This window comes from Bidens hawaiensis, unplaced genomic scaffold (assembly GCF_021521415.1).
Source record: "Bidens hawaiensis isolate Kalapana, Puna unplaced genomic scaffold, B.hawaiensis_p1.1 tig00000326_1, whole genome shotgun sequence".
NCBI lineage: Eukaryota > Viridiplantae > Streptophyta > Magnoliopsida > Asterales > Asteraceae > Bidens > Bidens hawaiensis.
Genome location: NW_027491025.1, coordinates 4,093,613 through 4,114,275, shown reverse-complemented (window position 1 = coordinate 4,114,275; position 20,663 = coordinate 4,093,613). Strand labels below are relative to the sequence as shown.

General features: G+C 38.6%; 1 protein-coding gene across 1 annotated transcript; it reads right to left on the bottom strand.

Annotated features, from left to right (window-relative positions):
- Window positions 1-2,501: 2,501 nt before the first annotated feature.
- LOC143621866 (uncharacterized) lies at window positions 2,502-2,975 on the bottom strand. The gene has a single exon (XM_077093163.1). The coding sequence runs from the start codon at window positions 2,973-2,975 to the stop codon at window positions 2,502-2,504; it is 474 nt and encodes a 157-aa protein (XP_076949278.1).
- Window positions 2,976-20,663: the final 17,688 nt, after the last annotated feature.

The window sequence follows — 20,663 nt, the reverse complement described above, 5'->3', positions numbered from 1 at the left end:
GTCGGCTGTTTTTGCTAGCTTGCCGATGATGACAAGTGTGGGTAACTTGTCTGAGGCGATGCCCTTTGTACAGATGATGACTTTTCCAATGATGACATGTGTGGTTGGCCCGTCTGAGGCCGAGACCATTGTGACGACGGTGCCTGTGTCCGCGGAATCTATTATTTCGTCCGACCCTACGTCAACGGTGTCAGTTGGACCAATGAAGGCAATTGTGGACGATTTGACAAAGGTCAGCAGCGATTCGGCGGGTGTTTCATTCGCCGACTTTATTAAGTCTAAGAATTCCTCACCAGACAAGTCGTATGTTCTTGATGGTAATGAGATTGTGCAGCCGCCCCCTTTTAGCGTCGGGGTAGTGGTGCAAGGTAGATTTTTGACTTTCCAAGGAGTAGTGGTGATGGCTCTAGCGGTGGGTGTTAAGTGTAGATACAGATCCTCGCGATTCCGTTGAGGCAAACCGTATATATCAGCCGAAATAGAAGGTCACCCGCGGCACCAGTTTTGAAGATCCTGCTACCTGTATAGAATTTTTGGAACGTGTTTTTCTTCCCGGCGAGCGCATTCTAGCCTCGGAACAGTTTGTCTTCCGACGATGTTTTTCTCCATGTCCAGTCTCTCTCCAGCTTCGCGGAACTGGTGCGCGAAAATCGCGCACTTCACGAAGAGAAGATCGAGATTACTACCGCCATGAGGAATATTGAACAATTGGTGAAAAACACCGTGGCTGCCGCCTAGAAGGCGGGTCGGGAAGCAGCAGAGCACCACCAGGGTCTGACTGTTGCTGAGGAAAAGTTGGCAAAGTTGAGGCAGATTTGGCGGAATCTGTCCGTGAAAGTGTTGCGCGCTATAAGGAGTTCCAGACTGTGTGCAAGAAATCTAATGCTGATCTTGCTGATGCGCACAGTCGTGCTCTTTCTGCCAAGGAGGCTTCCACTAAACTCGAGGATGAAAACGTTGCCCTGCGCAAGCGTATTGAAGAGTTGGAGGCGGAAGCTAGATTGAGGAAGGCGGATGCGGGCAAGCTGGCTGACACACTTGCTTCTCACAAGAAGACTATCGAGTCTTTGAGTGCTAAACACGCCGCTGTTGCCGCTGACCGCGACTGGCTGCTGAAGCATGCCATTTGCAAGGTAACTTTTTTGCTTTTGCTTCTCTTTCTATTAGAATACTAACGTCATTCTTTTGCAGGTTGCCCAATGCATCATTATCGATGATGACTTAACGAAGTGTGTTGGACACCTTGCTACCGCTGCGCAGCAACTAGAGCACAAGACTGGCTTTCAAGAGGCTACCACGCATTTGTGTGACAACCTTCCCATTGAAGCTTATGTTCTTCAAAGCATCGATGTGGAAGCGGAGTACAAAGCTGCCGAGATGGAGTATGACGCTCTTTCGTTTCCCATCCTTTTTGCCGTTGCCCAGTACGCCAATGAAGAAAATGACGTGCAGTTGCTGAGGAAGCTGCTAGAGCCTGAGCAAGCCGGTCCTTCTACCAGTCACGCAAGTGGTGGTGAAGATACTGTTGCTGCTCCTGATCAGACGGGAAAGAGTGTAAATGATGTTGACTACGGCTCCCCACTGATTTGTATAGTTAGGATTTGTTTTTCTTTTGCTGATGTTGGTATCCGTTTGTAAATATTTTTGTACATATATGAAATGAAATTCACTCTAATCTTGTGAAATGCGGGGTATCGTTTTCATTTTCTCTTCATTGGCCCTTGGCCCGTTTTTACAAATTTTAAATCTATTTACATGTAACACTTTGGCAGCTGCGCCGAGTTCCATGTTCTTGGAATTGGCGAGCCATCGAGTTGCATCAGCGTATAGGCGCCTTTTCCCAATACTTCTTTTATCAAGTAGGGACCTTCCCATGTTGGCGCTAGTTTTCCCTACGCTTGAGCTTTGGATGCCTCGTTGTTGCGAAGGACGTAATCTCCGACATTGAACTCACAAATATTCACTCGTGTATCATAATACTTCTGGAGTTGGTGCTTGTAATTCTGTTCACGCATTGCTACCAACTCTCTTCGTTCTTCTAGAAGCATTAAGTCCAACCGCCGTTCTTTTTCATTGTCACTTGGCAGCATAATTCTTGGCGATGGCACTCCGACCTCTGCCGGAATCATTGCTTCCGTGCCATAAGTCAGGCTGAATGGCGTCTCGACATTGCTTGTATTTTTTTGAGTGCGCATCGCCCAAAGGACATGCGCGAGCTGATCAACCCATCCTGACTTGTAATATGCCTGCCTTCTTTTTATGCCACCGACAATGCTTCGGTTGGCGCGTTCTACTTCCCCGTTCCTTTGCGGGTGGGCAACGGAAGTGAACGTTTGAGTGATATTCAACTCTTTGAGCCATTATCTAATGCGCTGGTCTGCAAATTGTGTTCCATTATCGCTAACCAAGTTCATTGGCAATCCAAAACGGCATATGATAAACTCCCAAATGAATTTCTTGATACTGGACGCATTTATCGTTGCCACCGGTTTTGCCTCAACCTATTTGGTGAAGTAATCGATTGCGATGACTAAGAACTTCACTCGTCCTGGCGCTTCTGGAAATGGCCCTGTTATGTCAATTGCCCATTTTTGGAACGACCAAGATGCTGTTACCGGGATCATTGTGTTTTTCGGGCACAAGGTGTTTGGTGCGTGGCGTTGGCATGCGCTACACTGCCTAAATTCTCTTTCTGCGTCTACGTGCATGCCCAACCAATAATATCCCGTATTCATGATCTTGGCTACCACCATTCTTGGTCCTGTATGGATGCCGCAAAATCCTTCGTGAATTTCTCTCAACAAGTAATTCGCATCTTGTGCATCCACACATCGGAGAAGTGACCCCAAATAAGACCGTCTGTACAAAATGCCGCGCTGAAGTGTATAATTCAGCGCTTTGTGATGTATCTTTCTGGCCTCCGCCTTTTTGTCTAGCAAAATTCCTGTCGACAAGAAGTTGACAATTGGTGTCATCCAGTTTGTTGTAGCTGCGGAGCATACACAGACTTCTCTACTGATTGTTGAAGGGTTTGCTAACACTTCTACGCGGATGTCTTTGGCGAGGTGTTCAAAGCTTACCGATGCTAATTTGCTAAGGGAATCTGCTTGTTTATTCTCGCTTCGTTCACATGTTTTACTTTACACGTAATGAAGGTTCCCATTAGCACCTTAGCTTGCGCTAGGTATGATGCCATTTTATCGTCTTTTGCATCATATGATCCTTCTATTTGATTCGCCACCAACATTGAATCGACGTGCGCTTCCAAATGTTGAGCCCCCAGCTTTTTGGCTATTCTCAGGCCAGCTAACAATGCTTCATATTCCGCCTCGTTATTTGTGCTCTTGAATTCGAGGCGTATTGCATATGTGAAGTCTTGCCCTTTTGGGTTGGTTATTCGTAACCCCGCGCCTGCACCTTCATCATTGGATGCCCCGTCAGTGAACAATTTCTAAATTTGTTCTTTTTGTTGTTCTGCGGGGGGTTCTATCTCTTTTCGACATTCTTCTTCTTTCTCCTGGGGTACCTCTGCAATGAAGTCTGCCAAAACCAGACCTTTGATTGCTGGCCTAGGTTTGTATTCGATTGCTGTTATCCCAATTCTGTCGCCCACTTGGCCAGTCTTCCGGATAACTCTGGTTTGCTTAACACATTTTGCAGGCGATAATTGGTGAGAACATGTATCTGGTTTGCTTAACACATTTTGTAGGCGATAGGGTTTGTTAGGTCAATTACTATGTGTTCTTGGCTAGTTTGTGATTAATATGCATTAAAATCATAGAAATAATAAAATCAAATAAATAGATAAAAGTGAACTGCCAGCCTAGAAAGCTGTAAGGTGATAGGCTGTTAATAGATCTTTGCTTGTCAGGATTGCTAGATTTAGTTCTTCGTAAGGAGTCCGTCTAGGTTTGATTGTCAACTTAGTCTATTAAGTTAATTAAGTCTGCTAGGCTATCTTTGAATTCCGCGCTGTAAGGTAGGTTTTCGTCATAAAGATACTTAGACATAAGTTATTAAATAACCGTAAGGAAGTTTAATTAATAAAGTGGCGAGTCTTAAAACATGTTAGAAATCCATAAGCGTTTTCTTGAAGTTCAAGGGTCCTGTTCGTGTTTTCTGTCAATGGTCTATTTTATGATCCCAGTTCCATAACATGAGTTTTTCATTTAATTAATAACCGTAACTTTGGGGATTCTAGCCTAGGTAGTTATCTTCATCATCTGAATTAATCAAAGCTTTCTAAATTGTTTATTAGTTTAAAAGTAATTAGGTTAAAGGTTAATTAATTAATTAATTAATTAATTAGTTTAAGGTTATGATTATGTTTTATTATTATTATATAAATTAGGGTTAGGTTTTATTAGTTTAGTAATTAGTTTAATAGTTAAGTAATCATTAGTTAATTATTAGTAAGTTAATTAATTTTTGTTAATTATTAGTTAGAGTTTTAATTATTAGTATTAAATTCCCCCTCAAATATATTTAATAAATAGTCGTGTCTTGTAGTTGAGTCTTATTTGCTAGTTTCGTAATTTAAAGAGTCTCGTGGGTTCGATATCCCGACTTACTTAGCTTTACTAGAGTCGACCGGTTCACTTGCCGGTTAGTAGTTTAAGTTAAGTTTAAGAGTCTAGAATTATTACTTAGTGTCTAGATTAGCTTATTTTTAGTTAATAATTATTTGACTACTTTTAGCACATCAAGTTTTTGGCGCCGTTGCCGGGGACTCTTGGCGATTGCGTTATTAGTTTTGATTGGACTTACGTGCTATATACGTGCTATTGTGTTTTTGCTTTTGAGTTTTTAGGGTTTTAGTTAATTAGCTTTTTACGTGTTTATTTTTTTTATTTTGAGTCGTAAGTGTCTAATTGTCCATGTCTTTTGCTTGTTTAGATTCTTGTAATTATGTGTGAAATTTGTAATGGACCTTACTTTACCATTAAATGTCCATACAAGGGTTCTCATTTACACTATGATTTTCCATACAAGGGTTCTCGCTTTATTTGTTACAGATGCGCTGGTTGTCATATGACTCGTGCATGTCCATATAATCTTACTAACCCTTCTGTGCAGCCGGTGCAAAATTTTTCACAGGGACCTTTTCCATATTATTTTGATAATTCGTATCAACAGCCTCAGCAAAACCAGGAGAAGTGTTATGATCAATTTTCTAAAAGCCTTTCTGATGAGGATGTAGCTGCTATGGGTAGGATAGAAAAGATGTTGGTCCAATACATGGCTACAGATACCCAAATGATGTTCGCTGAGCATGATAACATCTTCAAAAATCACCAGGATATTATTACAGATCTCCAACGTCAAGTAGAAGAAATTTCTAGGAGACTGGATGAAGAAGATGAAATGGAGAGGTTGAGCTCCTTGGAATATGTTGAGCAGTCAGATGAGGAGATCACTCAAGTAACAGAGATAAAAATGGATGTTGAAGTCCCAGCTCCGGTTTCACATGCTATTATTGATTTTTGGAGTGACTCTGATGATGAGATAAACGAAGAAGAGTAGGATGCTTATCTGATGTCGTTAATGAAGAAAGAAGAGATAGAGGATGAAGTGGATTTGGGGGAGTCACTCGAGCTGATGTTTGGTGTTGAGGATATGGTGAAGGTTGATAATGAGCTTAACGAGGAAGATGAATTCCAGAATCTGGAGTTTGATGGATTGTCGGATTATGACAGGGGAGACACATTGGACGTTAATGAGGATGTTGCGTTTTCCGAGGCCCTACTTGTAGAGGACAGTGTAGATGAGGATGTGGTGTTAGAGGAAGAACACTATTTCCGGCCTGTGGAATGTGTTTTGAATGCTTATCGGGAATTAAAACCACGGGAGAAGGTCGAGGATGAGAAATTACCTGAAAATCGAACTTGCGTATATTTTAGGAGATGGTCTACGGGAGTGAAAAAGCCTTTGCTTGTCAAACACGACTAGTCTTCTTGGAATACTTACAATGCATTCGGCTCTTGCCAGGTAAGTTTAAATATAGGTGGTCTGAACCGGTACTGATTTTTAATTCTAAGTTAATATTTTGCGGTTCCATCATTGATATATTAATATTTGATAAATTCCGGGTGGAACTAAACGGGTTAGATAGGGTCCAGATCAAGGAGAAACCTCCTGATTAAGTTCAATTGTGGGGAGGTTTCGCAGAGTTTGTATAACGTCGTTTTTGTAGTACGTCTTTGTTTTTGTGTTTTAAGTTTTGCTAGTTTGAAGAAAGATTGAGCTAGAGACGATCCCCAAAGTAAGAATTTAATGAAAAAGACAAGTGTGGGGATGGAGTTGTAGTGGAGCCGTATACTTTATATATATTTATTTGCTCCTGATTATTATATTTTATATATTTATTGGTGAAATACTTTGAATGTTTAATATCTATCAGTTTGATGAGATACATTTTAGATATGTTTGTTTTTGTTTTGCCGCTTACGTTTGTATGTGAGAGAAGGAGTTACTGTTTTGCTGAGCACGTTCGTAGTTGGAGGGCATTCATGGAAGAAGACCTTGGCATCATGTTCCATTCGCATATTACCAGCTAAGTCTTTTCCATTTATCTAGCTTATTAATTTTTTATTTTGTTTTTTTTAATTTTTAGATTTTTAGTTTTTGTAGTCCGACTTTATTTTTTTTTAAAGTCATCCTTATCCTTGCATTGAGGACAATGCAAAATTTAAGTGTGGGGATAGGATATTTGAGTCGTAGTTTAAATCAAGTTTATGTTTAAAATTTTAAAATAAATAAATTAAAAAATATTTTAAAAATTTGAAAAAAAATTGAAAAATGTTTTAAAAATGTCCCTTGAATATAGTTTTTTGCGTTAAAGTGAGAGATGATGATATTTATCGGGAAATTGGTTTTTCAAACTACTAATAATATGAAATAAATAAAAGAAAACACACTTAACTTGGGATGTGTCGGTAGGCTCAGCCTTGAAAATGAAAGGGCAATTTGATAAAATGGTTAAAACGGAAATCTCTTGTGGGTTTAACGTTTTGTCCGTGGAAAATAAGTAATGAAAGGTCGGGCCAGACTCAAGCCTCAATTATTGGTATGAAAAGTGGAAATATTATGAGTTTTAAAATCTGAATACGTTATCATATGATGCTTGGGTAGGTTTAACGTTAGAGTATGCCGTGTAGCTTGTGATACAAACTTAAAACTGCTAGTTTAGTGTTTTACACCTCATCGGCGTATGGTTTTATAACCTTAAATCTTGTATTGATGGGATGCTTTGGGTCCGGAGACCATGGGTTTGTATGAAATCTATTCATCTGGGTATTAACAATTCCTAAGTGGGGTTGTGAATATTTAAATAAAGCCAAAAAGAGGAAACCCTTATACGTCTATAAACATGATCACAAGAGTACAAAAGTACAAATTCACTATAGACTTAATGATCCACGCTGTTAGCCATGTTAGGTCCCCTTGCTCGCGTCTCATTACCATTAAGAAACGGACCACAAGGGACACGCTACATGTAAGCCCTACAGATGAAATTTTGCATACTCACCTATGGTGATGGGTTCGGTGTATTGCTTGATAACGGGGGTATGTCAAGTTGTGTGGAACACTAGCTATAAATTAATTGAACCTTAATCGTATCTAATGGCTGCTTGGTAGACTTTGATGCTTAAGCTTAGGTGGATAAACAATACCCTTGATCGTCTTAACTATTCATGAAAAAAATAGAGCAACAAAAGTTTTAAATCTGCTAATTTTGAGGTTTAAGTCAAGTTGGGGTGGTCTGATCCGGTAAAAACTGAAAATAAGCGGGTCTTAATTGTGTAAACCACTGAGTAAAAAATTGTCGGATCATATTTGTCCCGGTAAAGATTAAGGCATGGGTTTAAGTGGACAACAATATCGGTGATCGCGGTTTTTGTGTTTTTCTGAGCTTTAAAAATTAACCTATATGTTTGTTAGACTTTAATTTTCCGATATCGATCCAACTGCATCAAACTCTTTCAGGGACGAAAAAAGAATGAGTGTAGGGATATTTGATATAATGCTAAATATATATGTTTCCCTTGTTTATTTTGTTTAATATTTTAATTGTTTTTGTTCCTTTTTAGTCAAGATTTGTATACTACTAACGTTTTTGTGCGTCGTAGGTTTCGAGATTTGATCGTGATTAAAAAGGGCGAAAACGAGATAAAACGAGACGAAACGGAGATTCGGAACGCGTCAGGAAGGAGCCAGAGCAGAGAACCGGTCAGACCGGGCCCCATGGAAAAAGCACGCCGCGCCGCGTGAAGGGGGAAGGCCAAACCCGGCCGCGCGGCGCCTTGGCAACACTGGGTTAGATTTATTTCGTTTTTGCTTCTTGTCGAGCCTTGTTTTGGGTATTTAAACACCTTTAACTTAAACCTGACAGAACCTGAAACTCTTGGTCGATTTTGGAGAGTTCTTGGAGCTATTTTACGAGTTTGTTGGTGATTTTGAAGGCGAGAGAACATCCGGTGAAGAGCTACACGTCCACGTTCGAGTTTACGGGTTTTATCATCTTCGATTCCCCGTTTCTTATATTTTCACCATGTTTTCATTATTATTTGTTTTGTTTGATTTAGACTTTATGATGCTAGGCTAAATTCCATAAACTACCTAGGTCGTGATGAACCATTGTTCGGGTTGATTTTGTTTGGATTTCTTTTCGTTATGGATTTTATGTTCTAAGTAAACTGTTGAGTTTGATTTAATTAATGCGTATGATTGTTTGGTTTTGTTTACTTGAATTTATTGTTTAACATTGCCCTTGTTGATTGTTTCATATGATAGGGTTTGTTAGGTCAATTACTGTGTGTTCTTGGCTAGTTTGTGATTAATATGCATTAAAATCATAGAAACAATAAAATCAAGTAAATAGATAAAAGTGAACTGCCAGCCTAGAAAGCTGTAAGGTGATAGGCTGTTAATAGATCTTTGCTTGTCAGGATTGCTAGATTTAGTTCTTCGTAAGGAGTCCGTATAGGTTTGATTGTCAGCTTAGTCTATTAAGTTAATTAAGTCTGCTAGGCTATCTTTGAATTCCGCGCTGTAAGGTAGGTTTTCGTCATAAAGATACTTAGACATAAGTTATTAAATAACCGTAAGGAAGTTTAATTAATAAACTGGTGAGTCTTAAAACTTGTTAGAAATCCATAGGCGTCTTCTTGAAGTTCAAGGGTCCTGTTCGGGTTTTCTGTCAAGGGTCTATTTTATGATCCTAGTTCCATAACATGAGTTTTCCATTTAATTAATAACCATAACTTTGGGGATTCTAGCCTAGGTTTCTAAATTGTTTATTAGTTTAAAAGTAATTAGGTTAAAGGTTTATTAATTAATTAACATAGTTTAAGGATGTAAACTATGTTAATACCGAACACGAACACACGTTACAATACTCAAAAGACACGTTGTATTGCAACTCCTTTAACACGTGATACGCAAATCACAATTACACGTACTGGAATCGATACATAAAACAAGCCGTAGCTAAACATATATAGTTATCGACAACTTCGCCTAACAGACTAGGCGAAGTTGTCAATAACTTCGCTTGTCCACAAGTTCTCTTATATTAGGCGAACTTGTGAGACAACCTATACAAATCAAAACAAAACAAACTAACACGATTACATACACTAGATACTGAACTACTGACATTATGTACCAACATTATTGTATAAATTAGGGTTAGATTTTATTAGTTTAGTAATTAGTTTAATAGTTAAGTAATCATTAGTTAATTATTAGTAAGTTAATTAATTTTAGTTAATTATTATTTAGAGTTTTAATTATTAGTATTAAATTCCCCCTCAAATATATTTAATAAATAGTCGTGTCTTGTAGTTGAGTCTTATTTGCTAGTTTCGTAATTTAAAGAGTCTTGTGGGTTCGATATCCGGACTTACTTAGCTGTACTAGAGTCGACCGGTTCACTTGCCGGTTAGTAGTTTAAGTTAAGTTTAAGAGTCTAGAATTATTACTTAGTGTCTAGATTAGCTTATTTTTAGTTAATAATTATTTGACTACTTTTAGCACATCAATTGGCTTTGAAGCCTCCGTTGATTACAATGACTCATAGGAATTTTCCTTCTTCCATCCCAAAGGAACATTTCCCAGGGTTGAGTTTCATGTTAATCAAGCGCAGCGTCTTGAAAGTTTCTTCAGTATCTTTTAGCATCGCTTTCTCTGTCTCGCTTTTGATAACCAAGTCATCCATGTAAACCTCTAGGTTCTCCCAATTTGGAACATGAATTCTGTGTCCATTAGGCGTTGGTACGTGGACCCTGCGTTTTTTAGCCCGAACGACATCATTTTGTAGCAATATGTTCCATTGTTTGTTCGGAAGGCCGTTTTGTCTTGATCCCCTGCCGCCATGTGAATCTGGTGGTACCCTTTATACGTGTCCAAGAAACATTTGAACTGAAAGGGGATGAACGCGTCCACCTTTAAGTCGATTTCTTGTAAAGGGTAGCAATCTTTAGGACATGCTTTGTTAAGATCTTTAAAGTCGATGCACATGCGCCATTGCCCGTTTGCTTTTGGTACCATTATGGAGTTGGCCACCCATGTTTGATATTGAATTTTGCGGATTATCCCTGCGTCTATTAGTTGTTGAACCTGTTCATCATAGGATTTTGCTTGTTCTGGTCCCATTTTTCGTCGCTTTTGTACGAATGGGACGAAAGCCGAATTAACTTACAATTTGTGTTTGGTTATTGAGATGCCTGTCATGTCTGCCGGGGTCCATGCGAACACGTCCACGTTGTTGATCAACAACTTTTTCAGCACATTTCACGCTTCATCAGAAAGGATGGGCCCAATGGCCACGCTTTGTTCTGGGAACTTCCTATTGAGCACCGATTTCTCCACTTCTGTTGCTTTGCTTGTGTTCAACTGATGTGAGAAAATGTATCTACGAAAACTACGACTCACAACTAACCTTTAAATTAAAACGGAATATCCCAACTTAAGTTCACACAACCGGCAAGTGTACCGAACGTATGTAGTAAAGACTAAGGAAGTCTGAGTATCGAACGCAAAGACACGTGAGGCGGCTCAGATTACTAACCCTACTCATGTCCTGCCAAAATAATATATTTGTTTTAACTTATATATCTAAACTAACTTAACTTAACTAACGGTGTAACGAAACTAACTGGAAACTTAATGGTATTTAACGATAATAAGAAAACGAATCACCTAGGTAAGATGACTTAACGGGTATAGGATGGCTCAGGTGCTAACATGTGTTTGAAACCAGCTTCTAAAGATGAACTAAGATATATGTAATCAAGGCAACTGGTCCCTATGGTCAGTTTTACCAGAAAACCTAACAACGTCTATCTAGCTTTTAATTAACGGTTGTTTATTTACGTACCCTAATGATTTATTACTTGGTCCGTACCAAAATCACAATCCTCACTAAGGCTCTAGCTAATTACAGACCTAGGAAGAGAGGGTTAATTCAATAATAAGGATAAAATAACTCAACTTACAAACTAATATAGTCGATAACTAGAAAACCGAACGTGGTCTCGCAATGGGTAACTAAATCAACTAAAGCAGAGAGATAAGCTAACCCCTAAGGTTTTGGTCCAACTCAAAGAGGATAACCCTAATGACCTAAATGATTAAGGAAACACAAACCCTAATGGCACGCGTCTACAATCAATCAACACACTCAGTATTAACCGCATTAGCAATTAACGACTACACGAAGCAAATTTATGCAATAATCAACTACTCGGGCTCATGCAACCTAAAATACATCTAATGTCAGCAAGGTTCATGGAATAATATCACAAGTTATTAACTTTACAATACAATCAATCATACCCGGTGTAGTCCCACCAATAGCAAAGCTATAAGTAGGGTCTGAGGAGGGTAGGATGTAGGTACACCGTACCTCTATCCAATGAGATAGAGTGGTGGCTTTCAGAGAGGCCCTCAGCTCTTGACTACATATGTATGCGGCAATATAAAAGGAAATCAAAGTTCAACTATAGTATTATTGATAATAGCACGTAGTAAAAATGATAATACTATATATATATATATAGGGTAATGATCCTAAGAGAACCCTTTGCAAATTGAGGACTTTGAGAGCCATCTTGGACCACTAAAAACATCTTTAAAAAAATATTTAAAAAAATCATAAAACAAAACATAATAAAAATTTTAAAAAAGTAAAAAAAAACCAAAATTCTTATATTTCATTCCGGTTTCATTAAAAGAATAAAAATAACAAAAAAAATAAAAAAAACATCGTATTATACACATATGTATAATTTTATATAATCTTTAGTTACGTAATATACACATATGTACAGTATCATTTATCTTAAATTATACACATGTGTACAAAAAAAAACATGTAAATGTACATATATGTATCTATTATATATATGTGTATATAATTTAGCTAAACCGAGTTTTTTTTATTATGAAACCGGGATGATAAAATAAGAGTTTTGGTTTTTTTACTTTTTTTGTTTTTGTGTTTTTTTTATTATGATTTTTTTTATTTTTGGGTTTTTTGTGATCCAAAATGGTTCTCATAGTTCTCAATTTCAAAAAAGTTCTCTCATGATCCTGATCCTATATATATATATATATATATATATATATATATATATGAAAAGAAAATACCATAATGGTGTGTGATCAAAAATAAGGTAAATAGAAGCCCTAATGTATTCATATTAGCACCCGAAAAGTGATAAATCACCCGTTAAACATCAAACCTAGGTGATTCAAACAAGTTTAGCCAAGCATAATGAATGAACAGCAGATAAAATAGATAAATATGATAAACATGTTCATTAGAATCTGATTACAACTTGTTTGAATGTCTAAAACTCAAAAACGAACTCACAATCGTTAAAATACTCAAAACCGAAAACCGGGTGATGAAATAACGAACCGACTGTTGTTCCTCCTTGGTATTTCATTTGGAACATATCTTTGGTGGCTGGAATCGTGATCCAATCGTTTTTAGGGTTTAGCGTTCTTAAATATATCACTAAACTTGATAAACAAGCCAAACTAGGTCCAAACAAGCCCATATAAGACAAAATAGTCGTGTTGATGCATTTGGGCAGCATGGAACACCTCTAGGGCGCCACACTACGTGAACAAGAAGGGTCAGGTGGCCGTGCGGCGTGGCCATGCCCTTTGGGTCTTCGTTTATCGACTGCTGACTCGTTTAAACTTCGTTTGTGCGTACCGGCTTCATCCGAGCTCCGTTTTAGCTGATTCTTTCTTCATTTGACTCGTTTTCTTGGTCTCTTCAACATGGGACCTATCACATACACAAACATGTAAATTCAAGCAAAAACCAATGATATTCATTAACGTTTAAACGCAAAACGACATAGAAACTAGCAAGGAAAAATGTGTGTTTTGTAACACATCAAACATTCTCACACTTAAACCCTTTTCGTCCATGAAAAAGCTAAATTGAAATGGATTCATAATCGGAACATATGACCATAAAAACATGTAGGTTAATTTAAAGCTCAGATAAATGCAAAAACCGCGATTGCCGATATAGTTATCCACTTAAACCCATACCTTGATCTTTACCAGGACAGATAAGATCCTACAATTTTATTACTCAGTGGTTTACATAATTAAGACCCGATTATTTTTAGCTTTTACCGAACCAGACCACCCCAACTTGACTTAAACCTCAAAATTAGCAGATTTAAAACTTTTGTTGCTCTATTTTACCTTTTCATGAATAGTTAAGACGATTAAGGGTATTGTTTATCCACCTAAGTTTAAGCATCAAAGTCTACCAAGAAGCCATTAGATACGATTAAGGAACAATTAATTAGTTAGCTAGTGTTCCCCACAGCATGACATACCCCCGTTATCAAGCAATACCCCGAACCATCACCATAGGTGAGCATGCAAAATTTCATTTGTAGGGTTTACATGTAGCGTGTCCCTTGTGGTCCGTTTCTTAATGGTAATGAGACGCAAGCAAGAGGACCCCACATGGCTAACAGTGTGGATGATCAAGTCAATAGTTTATTTGTACCTTTAGTACGTAGTGATCATGTTTATTGACTTATATGGCAGAAAACTGCGGGTTTGCTCTTTTTTAGCTTTTATTTAAATATTCACAACCCCACTTAGGTATTGTGAATACCCAGATGAATAGACTGCATACAGACCCATGGTCTCTGGACCCAAGGTATCCCATCATTACAAGAATTAAGATTATAAAATCATACACCAATGAAGTGTAAAACACTAAAACTAAACGATTTAATATTTATATCACCGGCTACTTGGCATACTCTAACGTTAAACCTACCCAAGTATCATATGATAACGTATTCAAACTTAAAATTTATAATATTTTTCACATTTCATACCAAGAATTGAGCCTTGAGTATGGCCCGACCTTTCATTACTTATTTTCCACAGACAAAACGCTTTACCCACAAAAGATTTCCGTTTACCCATTTTATCAAATTGCCCTTTCATTCTTAAGGCTGAGCCTACCGACACATCCCAAGTTAAGTGCATTTTCTTTTATAATATCTCATATTATTAGTAGTTTGAAAAACCAATTTCTGATTTACTATCATTTTCCATTATTTGCAAAAATATTCATTAAATTTTTTGGACATTTTTCTTTTAATTTTTAAAACAATTTTTTTTTCAATTTTTTTTCTCCAAAATTTTGTTTTTATTTTTGCCAAAAACATCAATTTCCCATCCCCACACTTAAATTTCAAATTGTCCTCAATGTGAGAATAAGGAAATTACAAGTTAAATTATGCAAAAAATAAAAATAAACTAATAAATTGAAACAGACTCCCTTGGTAAATTTACGATATGCCTCGTGAGTCGTGTTCCACGCTCATCAGTTCGAACGAGATCAGAAAACTATCTTCAAATAACGTCATCTTTCACGAACAAAAGCGGCAATACGAAAACAAGTGGCATCCCCGCACTTGTTTAAAACCATATCCCATCAACCATCTCATAAGCAACCTTGGAACAATCGGGTTGCCTCCCGAGAAGCGCTAAGTTTACTAAAAGTCTTCAGCCAAACTTACTCCCGAAACCTCAACCAGGAGGCTTCTCCTTGATCCTCTTCCCATCAATACACCTTAACACTTTCCTCTTACAACTGGTCGGGAAGAAACCAACTACACCGCTCTCATGGGCCCAAACATACGATGTGAACTTGGCCTACCAACTCGTAGACTCCCCCAAAAATGATTCCTTGAAATGAAACGGGAGTGACGAACTCTTTTGCACACCATGATCTCTGAGCCTAGATATCCTCCTTAATTTTTTAGCCAAATTTTTAAACCTCGACACATCCCGAATGGATATTGATTACGGTTCATGTTTTGGTTTTTCACATTCAAAGTGCAATGGTGGAAAGACTGAATCACCAACCACCTCATGGCTCTCCTTACAAGGCTCCTTATTGATCCCCACAATTTGGCTCATTATACAATAGATCTTCAAGCAACTTTAAATCACCAAGTGGGTCAAACTCTCCTTCATCCATCATGGTAAAATCTATCAACTCTTTTCCAAACTCACCCTTAAACTCGTCTTCCCACGAGGGAACATACTCCTCTGACTGCTTTTCCATCTCCAAATTCTCAAATTCGATAATAGGCTCAATAAGTTGTGACTGACTCATTAAACCAAGCCAAATTCCATCTAAAGCTTCTTGGGTCGGAAATGGGGCATTTGGATTTGTATCAGGGATGATGCGCAACCAATCAAACATTACCTCATCCAGATATGGTATTTGCTCAATGAATTCGCCGGATGAGTTTTCATAACCCAGAAGATTCCCCACTAAATCAAACATCAAACGTAACCGGGGTTTCACTTGATTTTTCTCTTTTCAATCCAGAATCCTCTTTATCTCCATCTGCCAAATGGTGTAACGTTTTTGTTCTTTGAGTCCATTCCTGTAAGTCTCCATTACTGCACACTTAAACAAAAACGGATCACGGGCACTAGATAGTAGTAGACGAAAATTAATTAAATCTAAAATTATAATATTTAAAAGAATACTAAAATAAACTATATTAATCTAAATATATCTACAAATCTATAAAAAGCAAGTCCTCAACTCAGGTCATTAAGTTAAGTTAGTTTAGATATATAATAAAACAAATATATTATTTAGGCGAGACTTGAGTAGGGTTAGTAATCTGAGCCGCCTCACGTGTATTTGTGTTCGATACTCGGACTTCCTTAGTCTTGACTACATATGATCGGTACACTCGCCGGTTGTGTGAACTTAAGTTGGGATATTCCGTTTTAATTTAAAGCTTAGTTGTGAGTCGTAGTTTTCGTAGATACATTTTCGCACATCAAGTTTTAGGCACCGTTGCCGGGGACCTATCACATACACAAACATGTAAATTCAAGCAAAAACAAATGATATTCATTAACGTTTAAGCGCAAAACGACATAGAAACTAGCAAGGAAAAATGTGTGTTTTATAACACATCATCAACATTTTTTATGGCGGTGTTTTCACTTCTGCCACGTGACATTCCTTGTTGGCTTGGATCATCACCACTCCTGTTGGGGTTGGTACCCCTAGTATACCATGGGTTGTTGAGGGGCTAGCGTTAAAGTCTCCAAGCGCCTCCCTTCCCAGGATTACATCATAATGTGGATGTGACGCTTCCATGACTAGGAAGTCCACCTCTTATGTTATCGAATGTGTCCCGTCGGTGAGCGTAACGGGAAACGTCAATTGTCCCAGCGGGTATTCAATACTCTGGTTGAAACCAGTTATCGGGGTGTTGACGGGTATTAACCTTTGCTTGTCTTTCTCTTCTAGCAGATCGAAACACTGGCGATACATGATGTCAGACGTCACCCCCGCATCGATAAAGAAGCGAGGCGTCCGGTAGTGTCCGAACACTACTGTAACAACTAGCGGCGCTTTCTTATTCGCTCCTCCTTTTACCTTTGGGAAAATTACTTGTTTTTCTTTCCAGGCGGCATGTTCCACCTGGCTGCGCTTCTTGGTTCTCATGCCGCCGGAGATCATGTTAGCATGGAGGTCTTTGATTTTCTTTTCCGCTCTCCCACCGTTGCGTGGAGGCGGGCGTCTGTATTTCCCTTTGATACTCTTGACTAGGTGGTCCAACTTTTCGCTTTTGACATATTCTTCAATGACATCTTTCAAGTTCGAACACTGATTTATTGTGTGGCCATGTTGCTCATGATAGTCACAGGTAACTTTTCATGTCCGTCTTCGGCCCTGGTTTGATTGGAGCTGGCTTCTTGAGTTGGATACCCTCCGTATACATTATTTGTGCTAAGCTTTTGGTCAGCGGGGTCCATCTGTTGGACGCGCGTGTCTGCCCTTTTTTCTTGTTTTTAAAGGGCTCATAGACGCGGTCTGCTTTTGCTGGCTTTTGTTGTTTAATCTTGACCATACAGAAGATATCTTTTTGCCTTGCCGGGCTCTGTGGATATCGTTTCTTGCGCCATTTCGCATAAGCTCTTTGCCCAAACTCTTTACTGTTCACGCATACCTTTTGGCCGCGGTCATGACATCGTCCCAACGGTGAGGCATGCCATCCTTGCCCGTCAGGTTTCGAATCAAGTCGTCACACCTTACGTTTTGGTAGAAGGCTGTGCACAAGAGCTCTTTGCCGACACCACCAATGTTCAAGCCCTCCTGGTTGAACCTGTTGATGAAATCTTCCAACGTCTCATTATCTCTTTTGGTTACGTTAAGGATGTCTGCTGGGTCACTAATCTGACGTCGTTGGCTAAATTGTTGGATGAATTTACTTGATAAATCCTCCCAACTTATAATCTGGCCTTCTGGTAACCTTTCAAACCAAGCCCTCATGGCTCCGACCAACGTATGTGTAAAAATGTGACACCATAATGGCATGGTTCACCCTGATACTAACCCAACGGCTATGTAAGTTTGTAAATGATCGTCTGGATCTGATAGACCATCGTATTGGCCTACTGTTGGCAGGATTTTTGGGTTTTCCGGCAATTCCGCTTCGGCGATCTTCCTTACAAATTTGACTTTCCCGCCGAGGTTGTTGGTCGGTATGGTTTGGAAAATTCCTCATTCGCGTCAGGGTGGTATTTTATTAAGTGTTTGGTGACGGCGTCTAGACCCACCCCTCCAACTTTCTTCATAGTCGGGTTCTTCTAGCCGCGAGTCACCTTCCAGACGTGATTGATTCGACTTTTCTGCTTTGCTATTTTGCCGAGCGACTGGTGCTTTGCTAGCTGGTGTTTTTGTACGAGCTGGATTTGACTCCTCTTCGTACTTGTCTTCTTCTTTACCATTACTGCTGGCTTCCGCATCGAACAGTGTTCTTGGTTGAACAACTGCTGCTAGTTTTTCTTGGACCCTGTCCAGAAGTTTTTCTGTTTAGCTTCTAAACAGGACATTATTTGTGGTGGCATGGTCGCTTGTGAACGTGATTTCGTTTTTGCTTTTTCTGTAACGGTAGCGCGAAAGGTGGACGTATCAGCGATGCCTTCGCCACTACCCATTACATTAAGAACTTCTATGTTTCCTTCTTGGTTGGCCTTTGACTGCTGACCAACCTCTTTAGCTGGAGTTTTGCCACTCATCTGGATCTAAAAAGGAGTGTTTTGAGAGTTTTAACTGTTCTAGCAATATGCACGGATGGCGCCAATGAAAACACACGAATCCACCCCTCAAGGTCTAACTAGTTAGTCCACGGGTAATGGTTTATTCCCCACGATGGGTTATAATCCTTCTTGGTGCAGATGAATATATCCTGCAAAACAGAACACCGTGAGCTCGTTACGAGGAATAGGGGGGATTCTCTCGTAACCACCCTCCGTCGTGAGAATCAGTTTTTGGTAGGACAGTTAAAATATACTGAGAGAGAGTTATAATATTGGATTGTGGATATCCTTTACCGTTTGCAGGTGTGTTGGTATTTATAGTCGGAGGAAAGAGAGTATGGCCAACTGCCTTGTCAGCCTCTCCACCAATAATATTCTTCATTCGCGCGGTTATGGAGGTTGGTGGACATCATGGCCTTTTGCCCTGGACGTGTTGTACTATTTTGTGCCGTCCTTTATATGTTGTTAGATCCCCATTGGTGGGGTGATATTTCCAATGTAAATCCTTCCTTTTTGTCCCATGCTGATACAAATATTTGCACTGCCATTCCCGAGGTGTCAGGGAATGTTTATTATATTAGGCTTTGGTCTTGGCGCCATGCAGTCCGGTCAGTGCATAGTCTGCCCACTTTTATTAGGCTATGGTTATGGCGCCAAGCCATTCGACTGACGCATCATTTGTCCTCATCAGGTATATCAACTTGATGATGGGTTTAGTACTCTACCTCTACAAAAACCACATTTCAATCAGCAATAAAAATGACACAATTTGAAGCTCTATGTGTATAAGTCTATATGTATACAAGACTGCTATCCATATTCCCTTTATTTCAAATGATACTCAATTGGTTGATGTGGAATAATTACATCGGTGACAAATCCAAGATTTTTTTTGTCAGTGAGGGACAAAACAGGATTCACTTAAAATATGTTACAACTAGTTGGTTTACCCGCCTCGTTGCGGCGTAGTTGGTCCGCCAACATGACGTTTGGGCGCAAAATAGTCGCTTTTATATGATCACAATCGAGACTTACATGTTGATGCTTGATAGTCGCTGGACGATATACAAAAGATTTTACGTCTAGATCTTAATACCCATGTTGTCATTTATGATGTAGTTGGGGTTTAGACTACTACATACTTAAAAGATCAAGGTTTCTTTACAAGAAATTATTGCCTAGCCTTTGCCAATAATATTTTGTGTCTTCGGTTGTGTCATCACCAAAGGTGCTTATGCCCCCATTTTATTCATTGCATCTTTTCATCTATATGCATTCTCAAGTACAACAAAAGTTAATATCTAGTGAAGACAAAATGACATGAATATGGTTCAACCAAATGTAAAATAATAAGCTCAAAATAGTTTTTAACACCCGAGCGTTACGCCAGGTTATGTGAACTGCATTTTAAGTCATAATATTAGCAATTTTAATAATGAGTCCACATGAAAACTTCCTAACCCATGTCATAAATATTCAATGTGGACTCAACTATTGACCAAAATGTCATAGGTTTTGCATCTTGAAAAAGATAAATATCACCAAAAACAAAAAGAACTGACTATGAGATAAATTTAGGGGGCAAACACACAAAAGAATACAAAGTTCATTTTTGGATTATAAAACATACTTTCCCAAAAGGTAAATATAAAATTAATCCAAGATGGTTTAAAGAGTGTTTGGATGTTATTTTCAACCAGAAAACATGTTGTTGCATTCCATCCGACCTGCCCTCCCGAGTGTTAATTATCATAACTTTGTTCCAAAACACCCGTAGACATATTCAAATTTGTCATCATAGCCTCTATAAATAACATATTAAGTCAAAGACCATAAACCAATGTATACGTCCAACTCAAAAAATTACACAGATTAACATAAACAGTGAACGAAAATACGAATAAGAAAGTCAATATTATTAGTTGATTGATATGAATAAGAACAAACTTAGAAATTAAAGGAAGATATGAATAAGAATAAAGTTCAAATAGGCTTAGATTCATTAATAATAATCAAAATAAAGA